The 15,475-nt window shown below is 47.0% G+C and overlaps 1 protein-coding gene across 4 annotated transcripts in view; it reads left to right on the top strand.

Moving 5' to 3' along the window:
- The window catches only part of enah (ENAH actin regulator), a 97,157-nt gene that overhangs the window by 11,144 nt on the left and 70,538 nt on the right, over window positions 1–15,475 (top strand). For 3 of the 4 annotated variants that reach the window (XM_070849155.1, XM_070849153.1, XM_070849151.1), the window contains exon 1: window positions 12,467–12,565. The exons of the other annotated variant lie outside the window; for it this stretch is intronic. In XM_070849155.1, the coding sequence (XP_070705256.1) occupies window positions 12,552–12,565 (14 nt within the window). In that variant the 5' untranslated portion in view covers window positions 12,467–12,551. Of the gene's footprint in view, window positions 1–12,466; window positions 12,566–15,475 lie in introns of those variants that run through there. 4 annotated transcript variants of the gene reach the window in all.

Genomic DNA, 15,475 nt, shown 5'->3' with positions numbered 1-15,475 from the left:
GGTTGGCTGTGTGGATGCATCAGGAGGGGCCAGGGTGTTGTTGAGTGGGTGCACAGCAGAAAGGGAGGGGCAGAGATAAGGCAGGGGGTAGGGATGTCTCTCCTCTCTCTGTTGTCTGGATGTATTCCCATCCTGTGTGGGACGTTCGTTTTCCTCATTAAACTGTGCGTGTTCAATAAGCTGCCGCAGGAGGAATTCTCTGCAGGAGGTGTTTGCAAAGGGAAAATATTAAAAGTCAAAAAAATTCACCATTCTGTCTCTCAGTCGTCTGTGTCAACTCTTTCACTGCCATCTCCTCAGTCATTCTCAACTTGTTCTGCTCTCTTATTTCCTCATGCTCCACCTCTCCTTCGCCTCTCAGTTTTCTCCATCTTTCTCACGCCCACACTAACAGATGGGTCCAAGCTATTGTTTCACACTGGGAACACAGCCGGTTTATTAGGGCCCTGACAGCAGTTATGACGAGTGTGTGTGTGTGTGTGTGTCTGTCTGAATGCAGTTTCTGACTTCCTTGGTCAGTATGCAGGTCCAACGCTGACTGAGCTTAAAGCCACAGCTCTCATCAAACACATGCAGACACCACTGGTGTTCACTAAGAGTACAGCAAAGTGGAGCACACACACACACACACGCACACACACACACACAGACATGTGCATACACACCTGTCTGGATGCATAGCAGTGCTGTCTGAATATTAACGCTGCGGCTCTTCTGTTTCCTTCTCTGTGGGTGGGAGTGATGGGCTTGGAGCTGGAGCATATCATGACACCCCCCCCCCCCCCCCCCCCCCCAAAAAAAAAACAAAAAAAAAACAAAACAAACAAACGGCCCACCCCTGCGCCCAGTTGCCCCTTATAAAACCAAGGCAGGATCAATGCACAGTAAGCTGCTGTCTGCTCTCTCAGCCACAGATGGTTTGGTAGCGACAGAAATGCCACTCTGTACCGCAGTGATGTTTAAATCGTTAACAAGGATTGGTTTTTTGTTCCTCACAGTGAGCCACAGACATGTGTCTGTCTGTCAGTCAGCTCCCCCGGCAGTAAGTGGCCCAGCCACTCCTGCTCCTCCAAGATGGCCGCCTTTCATTCCCGTCGTCATTACTTTGCTCCTGCTTTCTAAGCTGCAGTTCTTTGAGCTCTTCCATGTCCTTAAAATGACTTACATCCCAGTGGACTTACTCTCACAGTGTCCCTAACCCTGTCTGAGGAAAAAAAGGTAGAAAAGGAGGGTTGGAAAGTTTTTCTAATACACAACGATGGGAGGCTACCAGCTCTAATGCTGTAAATATTTTAATAAGTGAGAAAATGCAAAGCAAAGGGGAAGTAGGTGAGGAGGGGAGCGTTCTTTTGCTGATGCTCTGGCTGCGCTGCTGTTGTCTTTGGGTCGTTCCCTGCTGGTTGAAGACCTCTGAGCAAACAGTTAAGACTTCAACCACACTGCAACTCTTATCTGCTGTGTTCAGAGTTGGAGACACGAGCCGAGAGCCGTACAAACACACACGTGGACCAACCGAAGATCACTTTATGAAGCCTTATAATACAGAGCAGGATGTCCACCCCGGTGTGTGTTTAGAGTGTAAACAGCTCCAGAGCTCTGTGGCCCTCTCTGCTGACACACGTCTGAGATTTTTATTCGATTTTATTCTCACCAGGATGTTGCTGCTGTTGGCTAATGTGGAGGACTCTTATTTTGTCAGTTAAGTACTTATGTAACATATTTTCACTCTCGACCCATTTATGTACATTTTCTTTGGTCAGTTGATCTGTGAATGCTGCTCACTTTTCACATGGTAGATTGGAACCAAACAAGTCACTGAGCTGTTTGTTCATGTCTCCTGCTTTCAGAAGCCCAGGCAGTGATGTGGGCTGAGGAGTCAGGGTTACACAGACCCATCAGATATTTTACTCCAGTTTGTGTCCTCATGTCCGTGTCAGAAGAATGTGTGAGCAGGATACCTGACAGTGGACTTGTCTTGATTTGATCTGAGGTCCTTTCCAACTGCTTTGTTACTAGGTTCTTTAAAAATGAGACTGTGGCAGTGATTAATGGTACTGGCCTCTAAAACCATAAAGCTCTCCTGTTATTGCTCTGATGTGTGGTGAGCTGGTATATTATGTTGCAGCGAGTCACTGCTGTGGCTTTTCCATCCCAGGCCTCTCTGACTCACTGGAATGTGCTGAAGAGGAGGAGGAGGAGAAGGAAAAGGAAAAAGACTTTATTGTCTCATGAATCTTCATATGAGCTGAAGGCCATTGTAGAATTGCTGTGTTCTGTCACGTGGGCTATAAAGTGTGCACACATACATATCGCCTGTTGAGGCTTCTTAAAGGAATGTGGGACAAGATATGACCTCCCAGCTGATTTCTATTTCTGTGTGTCACCTCTCTTCTCATCTGGACCCAATCACAGCACCATAAACCACAGCAAGTACGGAGGCCCACAACAATCAATCTGCTTTTATCTGTCTGCATGAGGCTCGATTGCCATGCTGATTGGATATGACGCAGAGATTTCCCTCCCAGCCTCTCACTGATTACTGGAAAACATGCCCTGAAATGGGATGCCAGTGGGATGATAAGCTAAGATGTAAGAAATGGTAAATATTTGTATAGTGTCTTTCTAGTCATTTCAACTACTCAAAGCACTTCACATCCTCATTCACCCATTCACACATCATTCACTCAGGAGGAATCTAAGTTGGAGGAGACTATTCTTTCATACACATTCACACACTGAAGCTGCTTCAGGAGCAAGTGGAGTGGAGTAGTGTCTTGCCCAAGGACACTTCAACATGCTGACTCAAGCTGGGGATTGAACCATGGACCTTCCGATTGATGGATGACCCACTCTACCTCTAAGCCACAGCCGCCCAGTTGATTTGAAAATAATGAAAGACTTCCGCCAGTTGTTGTGCCTGAGGATTTTGCACATCAGCAAAATACCTTGTTAAGAAACCCAGAGAAACTTCTGTCTGATGAAACTGCTAACGCTACCTTCAATCAGACTAACCTGCCAAATAAACAGGAGAACAACAGAAAACCAAACGTGAGCTTCAGTGTGAAGTTGGTCACAGACGGCCAGTATCGATCCGCCTGGAGCTCAGACTGTTACCGGGCCTCGTTAGAGAAGATGGCCCACTAAAATAACCTTACACACACACAGTTGTGGCTCTGCATGTGATGTGAGAAAGGAAACCAAATCTAAATGGAGCGTTTTCACACACATTTAGTGACAGACAGGTCTGTAACTCTGACGCCATTGGGATGACTGAAGCTCATCCAGCTTGGATGTCACAGCCTCCCTGACACCTTTAGCTGCAGCCAAAAATCAGCTGTTTATGTTTTGTTCTTGAAAAGCAGAATGAGGCAGTGTCCCAGTTTAGAATATGACGTAACCATTTACAGCATACAGGAGAGAATTCTGACTGAAATAGCATCACATTGACGCAGTCAGACACACTGCATACTACTAAACAATTTAGTTATTTCCATCATCATTGTACTAATGAACACAACATCTGCCTCCAGCTGCAGACACAGCTCATGGTGCTGTGCTCCACGCAGCAACAGGACTTGCTCCTGAAGCAGCTTCCACTGAAGCTGCTTCAGTGTGAATGTGTGTGAAAGAATAGTCATTCCTCCTGTATGAATAATGTGTGAATGGGTGAATGAGCACTTTGAGTAGTCGAAATGACTAGAAAGATTTTATACAAATACAGACCATTTTACTATTAACCATTTACTTCAGGACCAGTGACACGATTGGCTGTTATGTGGTTGTTGCCAGTGGATGTGGACTGGCTGAACATTTTTCTGACAGGCCCTCAGAGAGGGCCAGAAGATAACCACTTCCATGGTGGTCTGTTGTGCTTCTTCAGAATGGGAAGTATTAGCGTAGTTGGAACGTATTTGAACCAGTTTGAGTCCATAGAGAGCCCGTTGTGTGTCTACATGACTATCACTACATCACAATTTAATGTCTGGACTTTCTGTAGCTCGTCGTCTTCCACGGCTACAGATGCCATCAGCCTGCTCAGCCCTGTTATGGCAGAAGAAGACTGGCAGCAATCTGTGTAACAAAACACAGATGGCAGGCACACTGGCAAACCCATGAAACGCTCCATGAAAGTCCTAAACACAACACCAGCACACTCACGAACAGATCCCTGTGTGAGTGGAATTCCACAGGCTCAGCACAAACTGGCTTCAGGGGAGGCAGAGGCTGAGCAGGAATGGCCCCAACAAAACCTTTTTACATAGTGCTCTCCTTTTTAATGCAACCAAGAAGCACGTCAGTGGAAAACTGGACACTTATTTTGTTAAAGGATGCTTGAAGGAAGACTTTAAAAGCTGCACGTATGAGTAAACATGAACATGCCCTCGTCCTGGTCTGATGAACCTAAAAGACATTCCGCAAAGTATTTTTATTGATGATGATCACTGATGGTGATTTTGAGCTCCATGGTCGTTGCTGTATGAGACGGGATGGGAAAGAAATGGACATTGATTGAATATTACAATCATTGAAATAACCAGCTTTTTGTCACTGGCAGCATATGTGACACCTGACATGAGTATATCATTAAAATGGACCTCACGCCACCAGCAGCTCCGAATTTTCCTGACTGATTAGAACCCTCCTGATGTTCAGCGGTGCTATTATGGAATAAAACGGCAACTCATGAGGCAGAGGTCTCTAATGTCTTTGTCAGCACCTATCAGACAGAAGCATTGCTGCTTTGGATTACCTCAGGGAAGTAATGAAGTCTTCTGTTATCTTAAGGAGCTGCCTGAGTTTCCTTTATGTCTGACTGAGGAACAGGGGGAGAGGAAGATAACAACAGGTTCAGCTGAAGTACTGAAGCAGCTTTAACTGCAATGTATGAATTACACACTACTCATTTTAATTCAACACAAGAAATACAGTGTTCAGAGACCTGATCCACATCTGTACAGAGACCTGATCCACATCTGTACAGAGGCCTGATCCACATCTGTACAGAGACCTGATCCACATCTGTACAGAGACCTGATCCACGAGTGTTCAGAGACCTGATCCACGTCTGTACAGAGACCTGATCCACGTCTGTACAGAGGCCTGATCCACATCTGTACAGAGACCTGATCCACGAGTGTTCAGAGACCTGATCCACATCTGTTCAGAGACCTGATCCACATCTGTACAGAGACCTGATCCACGAGTGTTCAGAGACCTGATCCACGTCTGTACAGAGACCTGATCCACGTCTGTACAGAGACCTGATCCACGTCTGTAAAGAGACTTGATCCACGTCTGTACAGAGACCTGATCCACATCTGTACAGAGACCCGATCCACATCTGTACAGAGACCCGATCCACGTCTGTAAAGAGACCCGATCCACGTATCCACGTCTTTACAGAGACCTGATCCACGTCTGTACAGAGACCTGATCCACGTCTGTACAGAGACCTGATCCACGAGTGTTCAAAGACCTGATCCACATCTGTACAGAGACCTGATCCACGAGTGTTCAGAGACCTGATCCACGTCTGTACAGAGACCTGATCCACGAGTGTTCAGAGACCTGATCCACGTCTGTACAGAGACCTGATCCACGAGTGTTCAGAGACCTGATCCACATCTGTACAGAGACCTGATCCACGAGTGTTCAGAGACCTGATCCACGCCTGTACAGAGACCTGATCTATGTCTATGAACAATTTCATAAACAATTAGATTTTAACTTAAATGTAAAATGAAGGCCCATCCCCACATCGTAGCATCATGATATAAAAGCTGGGGCCACCACACCGGGGGTATTCCACCCTCCCCTGCGGTGCACACAGCATTCCTACCAATCAGCTCTCTGGCGGGGACATTGGTCGATACCTCTGTCCCAGCTCCTGGTAATGGACGGAGCCATCGCCGAAGTGTAACATTAAAGCTCACTCTCAGGTATGCCATCTGAGAGGAAGTTACTCAAGGGTGAATCTCTGTTCCCCCCTTCACCCACTGTTAGTCGGTGCTATGTTTTCCGTGACTCTTGTGTTCACTGGGGATGTCAGTGATGTTGAGCACTGAGCTGTGTTCAGGGTGTGAGCTCCAGATGGTGTGTGAGTGGAGAGCAGCACTCTACCTCATGTGTTCATTAAACACGTGGTGGATGACACTGTACCCCTGCTGCTCTGTATTGCTCTGGAGGCTACTTAGTACAAGCACTCTATAAGCAAAAGGAATATATTTTTGAAATCTTATTGTTGGTTAATGGTTAAACAGTTAACTATTCACTCCTCTAACTGAATGTTTTACCTTATCAAACTGTTAAATCTGAACGTGATGTCAGCAACATGCATCATAAAAGTTTAAACAGGAGCTACAAAACTCCTCAAACTTCTGTGTGGAACCACCCCACGGGTAACAGGTTAATTAGAAAGGGGCATCCTTGAAACGCTCAGTGCTTCACGATCAGGGATGGGGCGGGGGTCACAGCTTTAGTTCAGCAGTTTAAAATCTACATTTCTCAACACATAATTGCAAGGACTTTAGAGGTTTCACCATCTACAGTCAATAACTTTGTTAGAAGATTCAGAGAATCTGGAGAAATCTCTAAAACCAACATTGACTCCCCATGACCTCCGACCCATGATACTGCATTAAAAAGCAGCTGACTGTACGAAAGCTATTTTCACTTTGGGAAACTGTTGTCGGTAAACATGTGCTCTCTACCATGCAAAGATAATGCCAACATGCCACAGAACTCATCTCACTGGTCTGACACACTCAGGAAAAAAGTGTGGTCGCACATTTGGAAGTTGAGGTAGTCGTGTAAAGTGGGACAGGACCGTCCAGATTGTCACCCACGCAAAGTTCAAAAGCAGTCCCTGTGATGGTAAGGGTGCCCATGGCATCATGGGTAGCTGTAAAGGCACCATCAATGCTGAAAGGTACATAGGGGGTTTGGAGCAGCATATGCTGTCACCCAGACATCTTTTCACTGTGTGTTACAACAGTGTGGCTTCGTAGGAAAACAGTCCACACCTGTCTGCCACTGTGTTGTGCATCATGACGCGACAGCAGGAATTCACTTTCAAAACTTCAACAATCAGTGTCGTCAGTCCCCAAATGCTCGCAGGTTGTTGTTATGGAGTACAAGGTGGTGCAAACACTGGGAAACATGCCGCTTTCCCAGCCTATTAGGGACGTGTTGCAGACATCAGATTCAGAGTGACAGGATATTTACCACAGAACTCATCTTTGTCTTTGTTTGATTGAATAGAGGTCAGCAGGGATCTCTTAATGATATCATCTCTTAATGATTTTATTTACATCCCAACTTTTTGGAATGTGTTTGCCCAGGCCTAGTCCGTAAAGTTGGTGGAATTTTTATTCCCAGTGAAATAATTTGGTATCTGATTTGTGGGAAGTGACGTCTCCTCCAGTTGAAACCCTATCGCTGTCACATCATGGAAAAAAGGATTAGTGTTGTGGAGAGGAATTCTTTCACGATGCTTTGTGTCTTTCCGTGTCTCAGTCAGCCGCTCGTACTCTGCTGTGTCCACATGTGACCGCACTGGAGTTTGATAGATGGGAGTCTGGAAGCTTACTGAGGCAACACAGCGTTGCCCCCAAACACAGCCAATGTTTCTGCTTCTGACAGCCAAGTCAGCAGCACCACACTGGTGGATCCATGGCTTTATGTTTTTCATGGACACACACACACACACACACACACACCCATTCACATTAGCTGTAAGTGACTGTCAGCAGGTCTAACTGGTCAGGCTGAGATAGGGATGTGCTCTGGATGCGTCTGCTTTGGGAGTCGCAGAGCACAAACCTCACGGACTCACCTCACTTACTGCTTTAAATGGAAAAAACTTGGAATCATCTGTTCTCACCATGTGTAGCTCATTCACACACACACACACACACACACACACACACACACACACAGGCTCACACACACAAACAGGCTCATACCCACACACACTCAGGCTCTCTCTCTCACACACACACACACACACACACACACACACAGGCTCACACACACTCAGGCTCTCTCACACACACACACAGGCTCACACACACTCAGGCTCTCTCACACACACACACAGGCTCACACACACTCAGGCTCTCTCACACACACACAGGCTCACACACACTCAGGCTCTCACACACACACTCAGGCTCTCTCTCTCTCTCACACACACACACACACAGGCTCACACACACTCAGGCTCTCACACACACACACAGGCTCACACACACTCAGGCTCTCACACACACATACACACACATGCACGTTGACAGGTTGCCCGTGTCTCCCTGATCCCCTCAGCCCGTTGGCTCGCTCCTCTCCAGTGGAATGAAAAGTCCGTCACCATAGCGACGCATCAATGGCCTCATAGCATGAGAGGTGAGCTGAGGAGACGAGACGGAGAATAAAGGAGGACGAGAGAGAGATGGGGGAGGCAGGAAGAGAGAGTGAAAGAGGCGAGTTTAGGACAGACGGAGTGGGAAAAGAGGGGATACTCAGGGAAGAGGGGAGCAAAGGAAAGGGATGGATGAATGGAGAGTGTGTTTGAGAGTGGGGGAGGAGGGGCAGTGGGAACCTTTAAAAGAAGGGGTACATCAGCTCCTTCTCTGTTTGGAGGAGGAGGAGGTCTATTGGCATGGATTTGTTTTCTTTCTTGCGCTCTCTCTCTCTCTCTCTCTTTCTGTCCATCCCTCCATCCCTGCTGGTTCAGGGCTGGACATGTGATGGACATTTGAATATGCGATGTTGGCGTGTTGCTTTGTGTGGTAGTTTGGAGGGTTTCAGTTCTGATATCCAGATCTTCTTTTTTGTTTGTGTGTTCTGCTGAATGCAGACTATCACTAAAGTGGTTCACACAATTGTTTTACCACCGTTCCTATCAGGTACTACTGTGGTGTGTATGTGTGTTATAGTGGACGTGCAGTGTTGCGTGGTCACATACGTTACATGTACACTGTGGCTGGCCTGGATAATGGCTGGAAGTGTAACTTTGCTTTGTTTCTTTCTTTGTAGTGTATCGTCAGCCTGATAATAGTTTACCATATAGTCTAATAATAGTCTAGACTGGAAAATAAACCTGGATCATTGTTACACACCATCGGTAGTGTGAGGTCTGACCTTTATTTGTCAGAGTTTCTCCACCAGGATTGCAACAAACCAGCGTCTCTTTCCCTGTCGAAGAGTGTATTGATGGATAGGTCAAACTAAAAACCACAGGTTCTATTTCCAGGGTAGAGTGTAATTTATAACCCGGTCCTAAAGCCCAGACCGCCTCAGGTCTTACTCTTTATGACCTGATCAGTAACTCTTCTTGTTTGTAATGAGTTAGGGTTGGATTATACTCCAAAAGAACCTTTTTATACAACATGCTGTCCAACCTGATCGAAAGCAGAGAGGTTTCTACCTGATCCAAATGGTGAGGTGGAACACCGGGCCGTCTGAACATTGTAGGGGGTGTGGGTGACGGAAGTTATGCAACCATCAGGCATCAGCTCTGATGGAGTATAGTGCCACTTTAAGACTGTGCTAAACCCAGGTTTTGTGAGGAGTGGCCTTGTGTGTGCAGACACAGCACACACCTATAGCTGATGGTACACGTCCAGTAGGCTGGAGAAACCTCAACTCTTCTGTTTTTCCACTGAAACAGCAGATTAAATCATTTGTGTGACAGGAGGACAAAGTCAGGGCCTCATTATTATGGCAACTGATCTGCTGGAAGGAAAAGGCAAGAAGAGTGTTGCTCAAGCATAAATTATTGGACTAACATGAACTGAGGTATAGGTTGTAGAGACTGACTGAATGATAAGTCAGACTTTAGCATTGTGTCCCTTTGTGGGCCGCCAGCGTTATGATTAACCGGTTTAATTTAAGACTTCATTAAAGGACCAAAGAGGTGTTACAGCTCTTATGAAGAGGATTCTTCTTCTTTTTGAGCTCATTTTTCCTTGCGGACTGAATTGGAATGTCAAAGCTGTGTCCTGACGGTGTCCGTGATGAGAGACGCACACCATCTATTTGGGTCCGTGGTGAAGGGTGAATGAGGAATCTGCAGACAGCTCAGGCTATTTCAGAGCTGACATACTGTAGCAGTGGGTAACACCAGTAAACATGACCCACTCCCCAGATGTCCAGAGAGACAGACACTGGATACTTTTGACCTTTGACCCCCAGGGTGTGTTTTACATGAACCCCCTGACCTACTTTTCCTATTAGGGTCAAGGCCGTATATGACTGAGCGCCACAGTCTCATGACGCCCCCTGTGTTTGCCTTTCTCAGGTGAATGTTGCACATGCCTTTACAGTTGAAACCAGAATGGTGAAAAGACAGTGGCACTCCCCCCGCAGGCTCCCTCTGCCTCTGCAGCCATGCTCCACTGGCCATGAGGAGAGTTCATATGGACCTGAATCACCAGTGACTGAGGCCCATGGGCCCACCGAGTGTTTCTTCCCGTGGTCCTCACCCTGCGGGAGGCCTGACATTTCTATTCCTGTGCTTCCATTGATCCAGTGAGCTTCAGATCTCTCCTGTGCAGAGAGCAGCTGAGCCATATGCACCCCCCCCCACCCCCCACCCCCCCATGGATAATGTTGCTATGTCTGTTCAGCTTTCCACAGCCAGCATGTTACCAAGGTGTTTTCAACATATCTGTGAGAGATACTCCAAAGGAACTGGAATAACAGCTCAGAAATGTCAGAGAGGCGTAAACAGAAGGACCACAGCATGCCTGCAATGTGCTGTAGGGTTAATTTGTTGTGAATGAAGAGGACATAAAAGGGAAAACTCAGTGGTCCCAAAGCAGCGTCAGACACCCTGTCTGGACAATTCGCATGAAGGACAAACATTTACAGCCTCAAATGGTCCACAGATACCCGACGTAAAGTTAAAACATTGGCCACTCAGACTGAATATTCAAACCACTGAAAGTGAAACCATTATCAATAATATTAGAAGTTAAAGGGAGCAAGAGATTGTCCAACTCCTGACAATAACAGCACTATAATGCACACCAACTGTGCAATATATTTATGGCGCTTTTCCATTACACAGTTTTAGCTCTACTCGACTCGACTCCGTTTGGGTCGTTTTCCATTATAGTTGCGTACCACCTCAAAGTGGGTGGGGTCGTCATAGCAAGGCGGCTCCAGTGGCGTAATTTGTATGTGGCACAAACAAACACAACTAAGGACATGGAGTGTAATAAAAACACACGGTCGCTGTTGCCAGGGTTTTAAAAACGGCGGGTCTGATTCTTGTGAACGAGTCACTCTTATGACTCATCCAGTGACGTCACTCCCTGGCCAATCAGTGGCCTGCAGTCTGTTGACATCACATTTTCGGCTCGACTCAGCTTGCTTGGAACCCTGGCCAAGTAGGTACTAAAAAAGTAACCGGTACCAGGAACTATGCCTAGTGGAAAACCAAAAAGACCAAGTCGAGTCGAGTGAGCCGAGTAGGTGCTAGTGGAAAAGCGCCATTAGTCTTTACCTCACAATGTGCAATACTTTGTCATTTCTCCCACATGTACACTATACTGTTTCTATTTTTTATACTTCCTCTACCGTAGATATACATATTCTTTTATATCTCCTCATGTCTGCTGTGACATTGTAAAATTCCCAGTTTGGGACTAATAAAGCAATATCTAATCGAAACGTATCTTAAACAGGTAACGTTTCTCTGTTCATGTTTTAACTTTGAGTCATGATCAGTTAGCTAGCGTCTTACTGTGGAGCACATGAAGGTGTTTTAGTTGGTTTGTGATGGATTCGCCTGTAAAGGGAGGCCTTCCTCACTGTTGATTCTATATCTGACACCTCGGCTCCTTTTTGGCTTCAGAGGGGCCACAAACATGGACCCTTCCATCTAAACTTTGAGGACGTCCTAAAGCCTGACATCATCATGGCAGCTACTCCAGGACGTAGGACTGGAGTGGCCGTTATGAGAGCTGTAACATAGCTGAACATCTGCAGCACTTTCATAAGTTGGAAGAAAATAGATTTGAAGCCCTTCAGACATGACTAACTCATTACCAGCTCAGTTCAGATCCCAGCGGTGTACTTTGGTAGGGACCTCATCATCCTGATACTGGTGCTTTAAAGGAGTATTTCACAGATTCAGGACCCACACAGTTGAGGTTCAGAGGAGACGGATTAAAAAAGAACAGTTGAAATCAAAATGCCCTTAGGGACGGCCCCCAACTGTAGACCCATTGCAGCACCCACCCCCACCCAGCTGCTCCACTTTTAGCTGTGGCTCCAGTGAGCTGAGTGAGTGAGTGGGGGTTTGGGGAAAATGGGGAGGGGTGTTTCCAGCATGCCTTGCGCCTTGGGTGGGTGCTTTGCCACTGTCACTGTCTATCTAAACGGCGGTTGACTCCCCCCTGAAGTGAGCGGTGGAGCCAGCCAGGCAGCAGCTGAGCCGCTCAGTCACTCTGTGGAGAAAGTGAAGACTTGGAGATTCAGAACACACACTCTGACCGCAGGTTTTCTTTGAGGTGGAGACGCCGGATTCATCCGTTACTGACGCCAAGATGACTCGTGACTCGTAAGTTTGAGGCGATGGGTGCGGCTGGGGGATTTAAGGGCTGAAAGACTGCAGCAGGTCACTCTATCAAATGAAAGGAAGCTCGGTCCCCTGTATTAAACGTCTTCCTGAGTACTAACACCAAGGCAGGTTCAGCTGCACAAGCTCTGAGGGATGTTAGGGGCCATGTGACCTCTCCTCCGTCTGCCCCCCTGTGTCCTACCTGCCTTCCTACCTCTGCATTCTGACTGTTCTTCTCTTTGGCCCGTCTTCCCACTCAGATGAGGAACTAGCTTTAGCTTTTAGCGTCTTCCAACTGTTCATTCATTATTTGGAGCCTCTGTCCCCGATGAGAAGCGTATATATATTTATAGACCAGCAGAGGCAGTTAAACTCCTCAGAGTCCAATCAGAGGAGCTCCTGGCTCAGTTACAGGACAGATGCCGTCTCTCTGGAGATGACGGGGCTCTTTTTTCATGCCCTGCCTCCGGAGCTGCTGCTGTGTTTCCACAGCTCCTGTACAGAGGTAGAAAGCAGCTCTTTGCCCACATTCTCCTTGGGTTACTGTGAAAGTGTATATCACCGCTGGTGATGTCTGCTGTTGGCAAACTTGGCCCGTGTGGTCGTATTGCTGCTAATTTGATCTTAATTAGATATGTTTTTAATGCCAGTGTTTGTTTCAAAATGAACGCAGGTGACCTGTAAATGTCTCTTTCCCAGTATGTGTCCCTTCATCATGCAGACACACACTTGAACCGGTGTGTCCGACTTCTACTCTGATGCCGTTTTTGCAGTTAGTGTGTTTGTAGTCATGTGGGATATTCAGCAGTTTCAGACGTGTGTCTGAGTGCAGGCTCACAGGTGAAGCTAATGCAGCCGAATTAGTGGCTCACTGCTCAGTGTTAACTTTGCATCGGTCTGCGCGTCACCTGTTGTCGGTCTGGCTGCCAGCAGGGCGAGTTCACCCAGCAACAATGACATCATTGTCTAGCCTGGACAGGAGAGGGCTGCAGGTCAGATGACAGCAGCACAGTTATGCCCCTGTCCCACATAGAGCTGTGCACCCCCCCCCCATTAGTCATTTACTCACACTGACTTCACTGGCATCGGTGTGTTTCATTGGCCGCCCTTCATCGGTGTGTTTCATTGGATGTGTCTGACTCCTGTGCTGGACAGACCCCTCTCAGGGCACACGGTTTGACATGCCACAGCAGCACAGCCACAGGTGTAACTAACGTGTTCACTAGTGGAGATGGCCACAAAATAATTTTCCCTTCCTTCTCAGATCCACGTGGCTTCAGATTTTTATGTTAATGTAACTACAGTTGAAATGTTTAAACCAGTGGACAATCTAACAACAGTTTACAGCCAACAGCATTCAACAGCACGCTGCTAGTTCTCAGTACCGTATGCCCTGATGGGATCAGCCTGAAGTATCGATATGATATGAATGAAAGGGAGAATGATTAACCCAACCAGACGGTTCCATTAGAATTAGAGAAGCTGCTTCACACAGCAGCTCACTGAGTGTTGCCATCTGCCACCAGCAGCGTTTGGCATACAGAATACAGAACCGTGCCGTACAGAACCGTGTTATACAGAACATTGCCATACAGAACTGTGTCACAAAGAATCGTGTCACACAGAATCCTGTTATACAGAACTGTGTCATGCAGAACTGTGTCATGCAGAACCGTGTCATGCAGAACCGTGTCATGCAGAACCGTGTCATACAGAACTGTGTCATACAGAACTGTGCCGTACAGAACTGTGCTGTACAGAACTGTGGCACACAGTACCGCACCATACACAAGATCCAAGGCAGCTTCTGATTTTTTTAATCTCAGATTCAAAAGTCAAAAAGTCAAAGTTTCAGTACTGTTGGAAATGTCACGGTTTGCTTCACACTGTGGGTTCAGGGTCAAGCTGCAGATGCGAAAAATGATGAGAAGAAAACTGTGGAAGCAGCACAGCAGCTTGTGCTGAACAGATCTGTTTCAGGCGTGTCTCCTCTCATGTCACCTGATCCGTGAGCTCCTCAGTGTACCTGAAAGGTTCCTGTGGGACTTGTGAAAGGACAAAGGCTGCTGCTTCTCTGGAGGCTTTTGCCAACTCTGCAGTAACAGGAAGCTCTGTGTGTTGGAGGAGGGTGTTCCCACACCCTGTGTGTTGTGTGAGGACAGCACCTCTATCACGTACAGATGAATACACCATTGTTGTCTCAGCGCCCGCTGTCTGATGGACACGCCTCCTGCACACCTGTCTGCCACTTGATAGGGGACCTAAGAGCAAAGCGCACCCCCTGAGACACGTCCACGTCTGAGTTTCAGGGTTTGTTTGCTGCAGGCTCACACAGTTTTTGTGTTTACCCCCGAGCCAGCAGGACCTCACTGTCTGCTCAGGTACACTCTGGTAGCGTGGGGGGGCCCAGCCGTCACCTCAGCGTCTCCGTCTGGTTTAATGTCCCAGTGCTCATCTTTGTTTCCTCTACCTACGTTTTCTTCCTCCTCTTCCTCACTGTCCTGTCACCATGTTGTCCCTGTGTCCTCTCCAGTGGCCCTGGGAAACATCCTTACACACTGCAACAATTCATCCCTCTCTCTTCTCACTTTCTTTCTCAGCCGTGTGTTTTTCTCTCCCATTAGCAGTTTTTTTTTAGGTGAGTCATTGACACCTTTCAATACATTTTTATTCATTCCTGCAAATCAAACACAAACCACTGCAACAGTAAATGAATGGAAATGTTCATTTGATCAAAAACGATACCATGACCGATGGAAAAACAGCTGTATGACAGAATAATCTAACCAAAGAGGGTCATGTGACTGATAAAGCCAGCCACATACAATGAGACAGAGGAGGGGACCTCTAATTAAAGTTACTGTCCAGGCCTGACTGGAGGCTCGTACTGTTTCTTCTAAGTTATAATTC

Source organism: Pempheris klunzingeri, chromosome 18 (genome assembly GCF_042242105.1).
Source record: "Pempheris klunzingeri isolate RE-2024b chromosome 18, fPemKlu1.hap1, whole genome shotgun sequence".
NCBI classification, from domain to species: domain Eukaryota; kingdom Metazoa; phylum Chordata; class Actinopteri; order Acropomatiformes; family Pempheridae; genus Pempheris; species Pempheris klunzingeri.
The sequence above is the reverse complement of the archived record's forward strand: the minus strand, read 5'-3'. Positions and strand labels throughout refer to the sequence as shown.